This window comes from Dipodomys ordii, unplaced genomic scaffold, assembly GCF_000151885.1.
Source record: "Dipodomys ordii isolate 6190 unplaced genomic scaffold, Dord_2.0 Scaffold196, whole genome shotgun sequence".
In the NCBI taxonomy this organism is placed as follows: Eukaryota; Metazoa; Chordata; class Mammalia; order Rodentia; family Heteromyidae; genus Dipodomys; species Dipodomys ordii.
In genome coordinates, this window is record NW_012267412.1 from 458,771 (window position 1) to 471,607 (window position 12,837).

General features: G+C 46.3%; 1 protein-coding gene across 1 annotated transcript; it reads right to left on the reverse strand.

Annotated features, from left to right (window-relative positions):
* Positions 1 to 2,592: 2,592 nt before the first annotated feature.
* On the reverse strand, positions 2,593 to 10,102 carry Tmem41a (transmembrane protein 41A). Its single transcript, XM_013034772.1, has 5 exons — positions 9,920 to 10,102; positions 8,513 to 8,666; positions 5,782 to 5,943; positions 5,337 to 5,475; positions 2,593 to 3,638 (listed from the first exon to the last, which is right to left on the reverse strand). The coding sequence occupies exons 1-5, from the start codon at positions 10,036 to 10,038 to the stop codon at positions 3,421 to 3,423; spliced, it is 792 nt and encodes a 263-aa protein (XP_012890226.1). The 5' UTR covers positions 10,039 to 10,102; the 3' UTR covers positions 2,593 to 3,420.
* Positions 10,103 to 12,837: the final 2,735 nt, after the last annotated feature.

The following is a 12,837-nucleotide window of genomic DNA, read 5'->3' on the forward strand; positions in this document are numbered from 1 at the left end:
GCCTGATGAACTGAATTTCAGAATGTCTGGTCATTCACATTCTGTTGAACAATTGTGTCCCCACCTTGTAGCAACAGTTTTTGTATGGAGCCCCAGCTACTTGCTTCCTCTCCAGTTTGCTGTGAAACTAATGTGTGATATTCTTTTCAAGACATTGTCTTGTACTGTCAGTATGAATTAGTGCCTTTCCAGGCAGCAAGGTTTTTCTTTGCTGAGGTCCTAGAACAAATGTCCCAGGGGACTCACAACTCTGTATTACCAACCTCTTAGGCTGGCCTAAGACAGTCGTGAGTTGGCTTGTTTGCATGATATGACTTATACTGCAAATGCCTGTTTGAATCATAATGCACTAGGCCGCTAAGTGGAGGGCCACTGTGGAATCTGGAGCATTTCTCAGGGACATGGCAGAAGAAGGGAGCTCTGACACCACTGCTCTGAGAAAGGAGTTGATAGCTGTGTGGCCCTGGCATGAAGGCAAGATTTCACAAGCCTAGCACCAAGTAGATGGCAAGGCTACTATAAGAAGCTCCCAGCAGAATCTGCTCTACAGAACCACTTCTCAGCACTCAGAGGATCACTGGCTTCGGGCCCCCCACTGCTTTGTTCAATGCCTATGGTCCTCCAGTGCTTACAAGCCACAGTGCACAATCAGGAAGATGTCACCTCTTGTGAAGCCACCCCAGTGGCCTCCCACCTCCCGAGTGACCACTTCCCAGATTCTGGGAACAGGAAGACCCTCCTTGATTCTTTATAAGATTTAAATTCCTATTCATTTAGAGGAAATGTGTGTCTGTGTGTGTGTGTGTGTGTGTGTGTGTGTGTGTCTTAAGTCTCAAAATGAATCCCCTTCTCTGTCTCCCTTGTCATCTCCTGTACTGTCAGTTCCCTATAGTGTTTTGATACTGGCTCCCTTTATGTTGAACAGCAGTGGGAACAAGAATGACTATCAACGCAAACACAAATGCATGAAATTAAACAAAAAGTGTACTTCGCTGTGTCTCGTCTCGTCTTGTCCTAAAGGTGCTGTTTGGGTCCTGTAAGCTGCCCCAGTTGGTCTCAGCATTTGTCAGAACCTCGGAGAGAAGAGGACTGGGTTTCCCGCAGCTAAAGGAGGGGAAGTATTTTCATTCCAGTCTCTTCCTGTGTCTTTCACAAAAGCCTAGACAGGCATTCTGTTTCTTCTATTTGGCTGCCCATCTGTAGCTCTTCTGTGTTACTAGTGACCTCTCTATAAGGTGAGAAGAGGAAAATAGGAAGCTGGAATGATTTTGGTCAGTATTTTATGGGAATTTGATAACAGGAAAGAGAAGCTACATTTTGAGAGGTCAACGTGGGAGTCTTTATTAGCCCACAACTTAAATGGACTCCTGTCTCAAAAACCTGCAGCCCAGAAATGTCATGCCCAAAGTTTTTAAAGGCAAAAACCACCTGCTTGTGGTAGGAACAGTCAAGGAAAAGTATTCCCTGGAGCAAAACTTTACGGGGGGGGCTAAACAGCATGCCTTCTGCCCATTCTCTGAAGCAGCGTTCTGGAGGTAAGTATCTACAATTCTTATCTCACCTCTAGGCTTTTTGGAGCTGGGTGGAAAGCCCCCCTCACCCAGCTAGGCACCACAATGGCTGTGAGGACAAGGCATGTTGATTAAGCCCAGTACCCTTATTTCAAGAGGAGAAAGCCAAATACCATTTTGGATCATCTGATTTTTCAGTCAATTCTGATTCCCATTGTTAAGGGCAGTTGAAAGTTAACAACATGTACAAACAAGCTTTTACATCCATTAATTTGTTACAGAGATTTCTGTCTTTTGAGAAATCCTTTTACCTGTAAACTTGTACAGGTAAGGCACATTTTGTAGTATGATGCAGGTAGACAAGAGAGTGAGGAAGGGAAAAGGGAGGGAAGGGAGAGGGGCCACCAACTCACATTTACAACAGAGTAGAAAAAGTCCTTTCTCTTTCCCTACTCCAGAACTCTTAAGATCTATCACTTTCAAAGTCCAGTCTGCTTCCTTTGCACCTCCACCTACATTATCAAGACTTCTTTTGAAAAGAAGCACCATCTTAAGAGCTGGAAGCATGGCTCACAGGGTAGAGCCAGGCAGTATGAGACCTTGAGTTCAAACCTTAGTATGAGTGGGGGAGGGAGCTTCATAAACAGCTTTCAAGAAGCTGAGGCAAGATCCCAAGTATAAACACACTGAAAATTAAGAGCCTTGCCATGGAAGGATCATTTCATACCCCCAAAAAACATCACTTGGTAACTTATTCTTCCTATGGAATATGAGAATCACTAAGAATTTATGTAGAACAGGATGCCTACATTAAAACCTTTAGCAGGATTCTTGGCTAAATCAAATAAAAATTCAGCAGATGACAATCAGTGCCCGTGAGCTCTTCCTATATGATACAAGACCACAAAGCCCATGAGTTCAGGTGCCAAAGGCTACATTCCAGTATTGCAGTTACAGGGAGTAATGACAGTTTTTAGTCAATTACCATATAGCACAACCAAATAATAAGACCAACTTCTTTGAAAAATACAACCATTCTTTAGTTATCCTCAGCAAATTACAAGAGGAAATACGTGCATAGGGTACACTGACAGCCCAGAATACTAACTCTATTCTAGCAGAAGGAGGTAGAAGGGATACCCCATGCAGAAAGAACATACTAGAAAATGATCATTCAGATGAGACAAGGACCCTGTCCTGTCCAGATGGGTAAACATTTATCCACAACATATCCCAGAGTTTGTTCCATTCATATTTAATTGTCTGTTTGCAACCATAAGATTTGACATACAGGGTAACATCAGTGTGTCTGCATACAAGAGCATCACAGAAATCACTGTGCATTTGAGCTATATGTATGAGTCCTAGGAAGTTGTCAGTTTGTTTCCCTTGGCTTATGAAAGAGGTAGATCATCAGCAAAAAAGAACAGAAGAAACATTCTTGGAGACACTAATGATATAAAGAGTGAAGCAGTGATACTAATAACATCCACATGACTGAACAGGACAACACCTGTCATACAACCTATTACTTTGCAAGAGGAAATCTGGACAAAGCCAACCAGCATCTTCTCCCAAGGCACCCAGGGGTGTGCAAAGGCAAACCCAACAGACTATCCAGAGTCCTTTGTAATGGCATGAGACAGAAACAGGAATTCTAGGAAGCAATCCACTTCATCCATTTTACAGAGTCCAGCTACACGAGTGCCAAACTGAGAACAGGATACGGTTCTCTTTTTAGACCAGAGTGTGCCTTTTTGGGTTTTTTTTGGCAAGACACAGCACACAGATGAATAGCGTCCATATCACCTGTTGAGGGTACCTGAAAAACAGTGAGGGTCTTTAAAGGAAAATGCCCATCACACAGATCAGTCAGAGAGTCCAGAGCTGTAGCACGCAGAAAACCTGCTCACGTGTCTTTTCTACTAATGTGGTGAGTGTTGCTTGTTTTATTCAACTGCAGGTGTTTCTGGCTAAATTTTTTAATAAGAGTTCCAGGAACCAAGGCCACGAGGGCAATGGCCAACAGCTTAAAGACAGTGTCCCAGGAGAATAGAGCCTCCAGAGAGGTCAAGGTTGACAGGATGGAGCCTGTCTGCACACAGATGAAATTGTATGGAATCAAACCTGGAAGAAGAAAAGAGGAAAGTGCTATTTAATAGCAGCAGAAACATTAGGAAAATAATAGTTCAACAATGACCAAGAATTTGGAGCAGTGACTCCAGTGTTCACTCATACCTGACCTCTAAACATATTCCCTCCTTCTCTCCTTTCTACTCTTCCCTTCTCTTCTAAACAAAAGAACTTGAGACGATGTACACAAATACACATACATTACAATAAGATAAAAATTGTGGCTCACATCTGTAATCCTAGCTACTCACAGATACAGAAAATCATAACCAGCAAAAAAAAAACTCGGCCGGGTGCATGGCTTAAGTGGTACAGTACCAGCCAAGGAAACCCAACAAGAGTTCAAGGTGCTGAGTTCAAACCCCAGCACCAAAAAGAAAAATAAAAGTTAAAACTTCACTAGCAAAATCAAATGAATCAAAAGTAAAATGTCACTCAGGGAGTAAGTTAGTGTACAATGAAGCTCATATATTTGGTTCTGAGTAAGTCTGGTTGCGGATACCCACCAGCCAAAATAGAGAACCACTGTTGTTATGAAATTTACAGTATGCATAAGGTTTTTAAAAAACAAAACGATAGCCAGGTGCTGGTGGCTCACGCCTGTAATCCTAGCTACTCAGGAGGCTGAGATCTGAGGATCGCAGTTCAAAGCTAGCCCGGGCAGGAAAGTCCATGAAACTCCTATCTCCAATAAACCACCAGAAGACCGGAAGTGGCACTGTAGCTCAAGTGGTAGAGCACTAGCCTTGGGATGAAGAGCTGAGGGGCAGCACTCAGGCCCAGAGTTCAAGCCCCATGACTGACTAAAAAAAAAAAAAATGATTCCTTACAAGACATACACTTTTCTTTTTGTTTTTCTGTTTGTTTTGTGGGTCACAGGGTTTGAACTCTGGGCCTGAACGCTGTCCCTCAGCATTTCAGCTCAAGGCTAGCGCTCTACCACTTGAGCCACAGCACCACTCCCAAGACATACGCTTTTCATATTTTTCAGACTCTAAAAAGTCTTCAAAGCAATCTGGATGATGGCTGGGCAGACTGATGGTAAGATACACCTGTAATACCAGCATTCAGGGAGAAACTGGAATATTACAAGTTCAAGGTCAGCCTGTTCTACATAGCAAGATCCTACCTCAGAAAAGCATCATACACAGAAGGAAGAAAGAAGAGAGGGTGAGAAGGAGGGAGGGAAAGAGAAAGGGAGGGAAGGACGGGAAGGGGAGAGAAGGAAGAAAAACTAAATTCCCAGGCTCTGCCCCAGAGACTTCAGCTACTTATTTCTAGGGCACAGGAACCTGCATTTTAGAAGCTCTTCTCACCTCTGCCTCTGAGCTGCTGACTCCCTAATAATCCATTTCTCCTCCGTAGTAGAGGAAGCTTAGGAGAGGCGAGCAGTACCAACCACTTAAGGTCACACAGCTTATCAGACAGGAAGAAACGCAGGCTTGAGTCTTCCCAGGCTTCAGGCCACTAGGGAAATGGCAAGCTGTTTACCTCCATTAGCTGAGATGCTGGGCACTCTGTCTGAAAGCTGATATGACCAGAATAGCTCCGATTTAAGACCTGATTTCTTTCAGGCCTTCCCTATTAATAGCAGCTACGCTTGATCTAAAAGCCCTCTATGACAATCCCTCCACACTCTAAGGACGGTTAACAAGAAGGCAATGTGTGCTTCAGGCTCACAGAGCATCTTACCAATAAGAACTGAGAAGAAGAATTGCACAATGGGAATGTTCAGAATTGGCGCCGAGAGGTTCAAGAACCAGTTGGGTGTCATGGGGAAAAGTCTCAAAAACAGTAAAAAGAAGAACAAGCTGTTTCTGTTCTCTTCCACCTGCAGCAAAGAGCCAATGGTTAGGAAGCCAACAGGGTCTCAGGAACCGTTCTAGCGATAGAGACTGTTTTCTCCATTTTAAAAACAAAGGTACAGGAGAACGGAGAAATCAGAAACATCCCCCAAAGCCAAAAAGAAGATGATGTAGGGAGCTGGGATTTGATCCCAGTTATGTCCCTTTTGAAGACATCAAAGAACCCTTTGGACCTCCAGGGCAGGGAGAGTACTATGGGAAATCCCTGCTCCTCTCCCCTCTAGGGACATGAGATGCTACTCAGGGCCTCAGCATGTATGCCTCCTCCTTACCTTCCTCTGCAGCAAGGCCACTTTATCAGGAAAGTAGGAGATCACCAGCTGTTTGCCAAATATATGGGAGAGCAAGTAGCAGATTGTGGCACCTACTGAGGTCAGCACACAGCACAGCAGAAGCCCCAGCCATGGCCCGAACAAGGCACCAGCCAAAACATTCTGCAAAGAAAGCAAAACTTAAGCCAGGAAAACGTCTGGCACCTACTATTCAGCAACTAATTAGCTACTAATCATCAATTCCTTCTCCTCCAGGGGTTTTCCAAGCCAAAATTCAACCCCTACTTTAAGGGACTGAATAAAAACATGAGAAACAGGGCTGGGAATATGGCTTAGTGGTAAGAGTGCTTGCCTACTATGCATGAAGCCCTGGGTTCAATTCCTCAGTTCCACATAAGCAGAAAAAGTCAGAAATGGCTCAAGTGGTCGAGTACCAGCATGAGCAAGAAAGCAGAGTGAGCACAAGGTCCTGAGTGTAGGTGGCAGAGCGCTAGCCTTGAGCAAAAGGACCTCAGGGACAGTGCCCAGGAGTTCAAGAATGGCTCAAGTGGTCGAGTACCAGCATGAGCAAGAAAGCAGAGTGAGCACAAGGTCCTGAGTGTAGGTGGCAGAGCGCTAGCCTTGAGCAAAAGGACCTCAGGGACAGTGCCCAGGAGTTCAAGCCCAGGATTGGCCAAATAAATAAATAACAAAGAAACAATCTGGCAAACATCAGTCTCTTCTGAAATAAGGGTAAGGACTGAAAGCCACAGAGGACAAGATGGGATTAAGAGGAATAAGAGGAGCTTGGCAACAATGGTGCATGCCTATAATTCTAGCCACTCTGGAGTCTAAGATTGAAGTTCAAAGTCAATTTGGGCAGAGACTCATCTCCAAAAAGCAATCAGCCAAGGGGCTGGGAAGGTGGCTCAGTGGTAGAGCGCTTGCCTTGCATGCATGAGGCCCTGGGTTCGATTCCTCAGCACCACATAAGCAAAAAGAAAAAAGCCGGAAGTGGCACTGTGGTTCAAGTGGTAGAGTGCTAGCCTTGAGCCGAAGAGCTGAGGGACAGCGCCCAGGCCCAGAGTTCAGGCCCCACGACCGGACCCCCCCCCAAAAAAAAAACAAAAAAAAACAAAAAGCAATCAGCCAGAAGCTAGCCTGGAGTGGCTCAAGTGGTAGTACACTGGCATGAACGAGAAAGTGGAGGTCCTGAGTTTAAACCCCAGTCCTGGCAAACACACAAAATAAATGATAATCAGTATATTTTTTCTTTTCCAAAGAATGAACATAAATCATGAATGTTCTTTCAGTAAGACCAAGCAAGTTATATATAAGATATTTGTTTCTTTTTATTGTTGTTTTTTCTTTTTTCTTTTTTTGTCCTTGTGCTGGAATTACATCTATGTAGTCTGCTAACACGGGGTTCCCTGTTCAGCAAAGCTCTAGCTGACACTTCTTTCTTTTGTCTGTCAGGCGTCTTGAACTCTGGGTTTGGGAGCTGTCCCTGAGCTCTTCAGCTCAAGGCAAATGCTCTACCACTTGAGCCACATCGCCACTTCTGGTTTTCTGGTGGTTAATTGGAGATAAGAGTTTCACGAACTTTCCTGCCTGGGCTGGCTTTGAACCATAATCCTCAGATCTCAGCCTCCTGAGTAGCTAGGATTACAGGCGTGAGCCACTGGCACCCAGCTCTAGCCTTTCAAAGAAGGCTTAGCTGCCACTGAAGCCAGTGGCTCATGCCTGTAATCCTAGCTACTCAGAAAGCTGAGATCTGAGGAGTGCAGTTCAAAGCCAGGTCAGGCAGGAAAGTATATGAGACGCTTATCTTCCAGACTTCTCAATTAACCACCAAAAAAAGTAGAAGTGAATTGGTACTCAAATGTTAGAGCACTACACTTGATTTAAAAAAGCTCAGGGAAGCTGGGGTGCTGGTCACTCACACCTGTAATCCTAGCTACTCAGGAGGCTGAGATCTGAGAATCACAGTTCAAACCCAGCCCATGCAGGAAAGTCCATGAGACTCTTAACTCCAATAAACTACCAGAAAACCAGAAGTGGTGCTGTGGCTCAAGTGGTAGAGTGCTTATCTTGAGCTGGAGAGCTGAGGGGCAGTGCCCAGGACCAGAGTTCAAGCCCCATGACCGACCAGGGACAGCATGAGTTCAAGCTCCAGGACCAACACACACACACATACACACACACACACACACTTAGTTTGACAATATGCAAAACTGAACCCATACTTCCTAAATGCATTTGGATGACAAACATCCTGCCCAAGCTTAGGACCCAAGAAAGAAAATAAAAAGTGCTCATGGGGAAATTCCTTACTACAACCTGTGTCCTAGACTATCATTACTTCCACGCTATTGGTGAGAGATTAAGCCTCACAGCCAAGAACACACCAGGCACACTCAGGATGGATCCCTTTAAGGAAAAAGACAATACAGAGGCAGATCCAAGGAGTGCACTCCTGACCTCCAGCACCACACAGCTACCTGCCATCCTAGGATACACTTGCTTTTGTTTCCGTTTCTGAGATAAAAATTTGCTGGGATAGATCCAGCTTGAGTCTGGGGTGGAGAAATGACGCCAGGGAGGAAGAAAGGAAGCAGAACAAAAGGAAGCTTTGGGGGTTCCCTGCTCCGGCACTGGAACACCTCATCCTCCCATGCAAGAACTGTGGGAGGTTCACTGTAAGCATGTCGTGTGTGGGGAAGCAGGCCTGGAAGGAGGAAAGGACACTGACCAGGAAACTGGAGCCAGGAATGGCAAAGCCCTGTTTGTAGAGGTAGGCGCTGCAGAAGAGCAGGAACACATAGGCCTGGTGCTCCTTCCGGTACTCCCGAAGGACCTCCGAGAGCTCCCGCAGTTCTCCCAGGTCTGAGGGGAACCACAGCAACCTGAGGGGAAGAGAGGTGGAAAATCATACAGAAACAAGGGTCCAGCTCAGCCTAGGGCCTAAGAAAGTTACTTGCTATGTCTTCTTTACAATGTATATTTTATAAACATGTCCAGCATCTGGACTGCAGGAAACATATGAGCTCAAGATGACTGGTGACATGATACAGCATAGCAGAGACAGAAGAGCCCCAGTTGGAAAGCAAGAGACCTGGGCTGGTACTGCCCTCTGCTACTTTCCTTAGCTTGGACCCCGCTGGTCCAAGGCCCTCACTTTTCTCACCTATAAATGGGGAAGGGGCTCTTAAGATGTTATAATTTACTTATTTTTGGTGCTGGGATTCAACTTCAGGTCCTCTCACATGCCAAGCCATGAGCTCTACCACTGAGCTACATCCTCAGCATCTTTTTGATCTATTCTTAAGAGGCAACTGATTCATTTCCCAGCAAGCACTAAACATCTTATATTGCAGCCCCTCCCCCACAAGCCCTGAACAATTCAGACATCACTCTTCTGCCCAGGTGAAGTACTGGGTAAAAGATTATTTTATCATTCATTAACAAGCCAAGTATATCTTTCCCACACTATACACACAGCTGTCTATGTGGCAGGCTTGAAACCAAGCCTTTCAGAGAGCTGTTTTCTTCACCTGGTTCTTACCAAATAGACTCTGAATCTTGTGTAAAGGTCACAGTGTAAAGGCTACTAGGCCTCTGTCCTGGGAACAATCGTTGAACCCATCAATGATCAATTACAACTATTCTCAAGGGAATGCTTGACTTTGTATATCTAACACCCACAACAGCGCCTTCCCAGTTAGAGCAAAAGCACCAGTAACTGAATACAGTTGTCCTAATATTTGAATATCAGGAAACCCTTCAATAACGCAATGGCGTGCCGGGCACACTTCCATACACTTGGCAGACAATGTGCAGCAGCAATCGTGAAAACCGGCCAGGTAAAGTAGTACTGCCTCCGGCCTCGCCGGAGAAGGCCGAAAAGTAGGAACAGCCATAAACAAGGCGAGAGCCGATCACTTCTTGAACTGTCTTCACTCCGGAAGTCAGATCTTCCCAAAGGCGCCCCGCGATGCACGGCCCAGCCTGCGCCCCCGGGACACCCGGGTCCGCCGCGCCGGCCTGAGGCCGGGCGGACGCGCGCCGACACCGGATCCGGTCTCGGGTCCCGACGCCCCATCATCGGCTCCCCGGCTCGCGTCCACCGACCCCACATCCCACCATCGCCCCCACGCACCGGCCTTCGGGTTCCTCGGGAGAACGGAGTTTCGGCCCGCGGGGCAGTCGCGTCGACAGCAAGTACAGGGCAAAGGTGCAGCCGGAGAAGACCAGGAGGAGGCCGAGCAGCGGCCGCATGTCGGCGTCGCTCCTCGGACACCGGCCACGGGGGCGCTCGCCAATCTCGCGCAGCGCAGAAAACTCCAGGCGCATGGACTGAACAAGCGGAGCCCATTCGGGGACGGACAGGGGCAGGGTCGGAGTCAGGACACGCCCCTTATCAGCTCCAGGCCCCGCCCATTTCCCGCGTTCCAGCCATACTCCGCTCACTCTCCGCCCAAGGCCCCGCCCATGCTCCGCTCCAGCCCCGCCCCGCCCATGCTCCGCTCCAGGCCCCGCCCGTCCTCTGCATCAGCCCCGCCCCTCTTACGCTGAGCTCCAGGACCGGCCACTCGGGTAAAACCTGTCTGTCTGTCAGTCTGGGAGTCTGGAGAGCGCCTTTTCATTGATTGTTCCAGTGTGGATTTTGAAGTTTACCCCTCCCTCTTTCTTTCTTTTCTTTTTTCTGTCGGTCGTGGGGTTTGAACTCTGGACCTGGGCACTGTCCCTCAGCTCTTCAGCTCAAGGCAAATGCTCTAATCACTTGAGCCACAGCGCCACTTCGGGTTTTCTGGTGGTTTATTGGAGATAAGAGTCTCACAGACTTCCCTGCCTGGGCTGGCTTTGAACCGAGATCCTCAGATCTCAGCCTTCTGAGTAGCTAGGATTACAGGCGTGAGCCACCAGCACCTGGCTTCTCCTCCCTCTTACTGCACGTACTCTGCAAGTACTGAGCACCCACCACGCCACCTCGCTGCCAGGGCTAGGAGATCCAGGGGTGACACACGAGTTCTGCCCACAGCCAGCATGCAGTGCTGCCCACAGCCCAAAGCGAATGTGAACCTAGATGCTATATATAATGGAGCATGGTGGCCTCCTAGGTTCAGCACTTATGTGTCCATTATCCCTAATCTTTACAACCAACCTGTAAGGTAAGTATCTTTTTCACTGTATTTGGGCTGGGAGGACTGTTGGGGGGGCAGGTCCTGGGGCTTGAATCAGGGGCCTAGGTGCTGTCCCTGAGCTTTTTGCTCCAAAGTTAGTGCTCTACCATTTGAGTCACAGCTCCACTTATGGATATTTGGTAGTTTATTGGAGATAAGACTCTTTTCTGCTTGGACTGGCCTTGAACTGTGTTCCTTACATCCCAGTCTCCTGAGTAGCTAGAATAACAGGCATGAGCCACTGGGGCCTGATTTCCTTCACTGTATTTAAGGGATGAAAAATCGGGGTCTCAGAGCCGGAAAATAACTCAGTGGCAAAACACTTGCCTAGCAAGCACAAGGCCCTGGATTTGATACACATGCACAATCTCAGAAATATTAAAATAGCATCCCTCAAAAGAAACCAAGATAAAAATTCAAGTCAACCCGGGTCTAAAGGACCACAGGGGTCCTTACACATAGTAGATCTTGGAGGAAGTAGAGTTTATGATTATTCTCAAGAATGAGTCAAAATCCCAATAGCAGAGTAAGGAGGAGCAGATGAGGTGACCCTAGGTGAAGCCCACCTTCAGTGAAGCCAAAAGGATATAGAAGGGAGTAGCAAGTTGGGAACACATTGGAGAATACTAGAAGCCAGACAGAGGTTGGGGTTTTAATATTGTAGTTGGTAACACACCAACAGAGGTATTCAAGTGCATATCCAAGAACTTAACCTACAGATGTGCCCACAGGTAGATAAAGATGTTCGCAGGTGTTTCATTGGCTTTGTTTTGATATTAAGTGATTAGAAATAACCTAAATGCTATCACTTGGGCATCAGATAGGTTAATTATAGTATTTCGCAAATGTGATACTAGAAATCCTCCTGAAAGAGAGGAAGTAGAGCTTTCCCTCAACTGGTAGAGCAATATCTTTGAGCTGAAAAAAGCCGAGAGAGAGCACAAGGCCCTGGGTTCAAGCCCCAATTCCAGCACAAAATAATTAATAAGCAATTGCTAGAAAATGGCTAGGATTTAAGTAAAACAAGTTGCAAGGCTAATTGTATACTCTGTCTCATTTTCCAGTAAAAAATGATACATTTTATCTTTTCAGGCTACTAAAGTAGCCTGAACATAATAGTACATGTCTGTAGCTGGACATATTACATGTCTGTAATTCTAGCACGTACAGGATGGGGCAGTGGATGGAGAGTTGAAGGCCAGCTTGGGCTATACAGTGAAACTTTTTCTTAAAAAAAAAAAAGCCGAGAAATTTACAAATGAAAGTATTCAATGTCTTGAATTGCCATCAAAATAATAAGACAAGGGTTTGTGGATAGAGATAAAGCTAAAACAAGATTGGCTATGACCATGAGTTGGTTATTGTTGACGCTTAGTAATATTTCTTTTTTCTTCTGGTCAGATGTAGGGCTTGAAGTCTGGGCCCAAGCACTGACCCTGAGCTCTTCTGCTCAAGGCTAACACTCTACCACTTTGAGCCAGCACACCATTTCCATTTTCTGATAATTAATTGAAGAGTCTCACAGATTTTCCTGCCCTGGCTGACTTTGAACCATGATCCTAGATCTGAGCCTCCTGAGTAGCTAGGATTACAGGCGTGAGCCACTAGCACCTAGCTTGGGTAATAGATTTATGGAGGTGGATTATATAGTATTTTTCTCTGTTTCTAAATGTTTAAAACTTTCCATTTAGGAAGTTGGGGTAAGTCAGGTGCCAGTGAATCAGGCCTGTAATCCTAGCTACTTAGGAGGCTCAGATCTGAGGATTGCAGGAAAGTCTGTGAGACAGTGCCCAGGCCTAGAGTTCAAGAGTTCAAGCCCCACGACCAACAACAACAAAATAAAGGGGGGGGGAGATGGGATGAAGGCTCTCAACTCTGCTTTCCAGCTGAACAC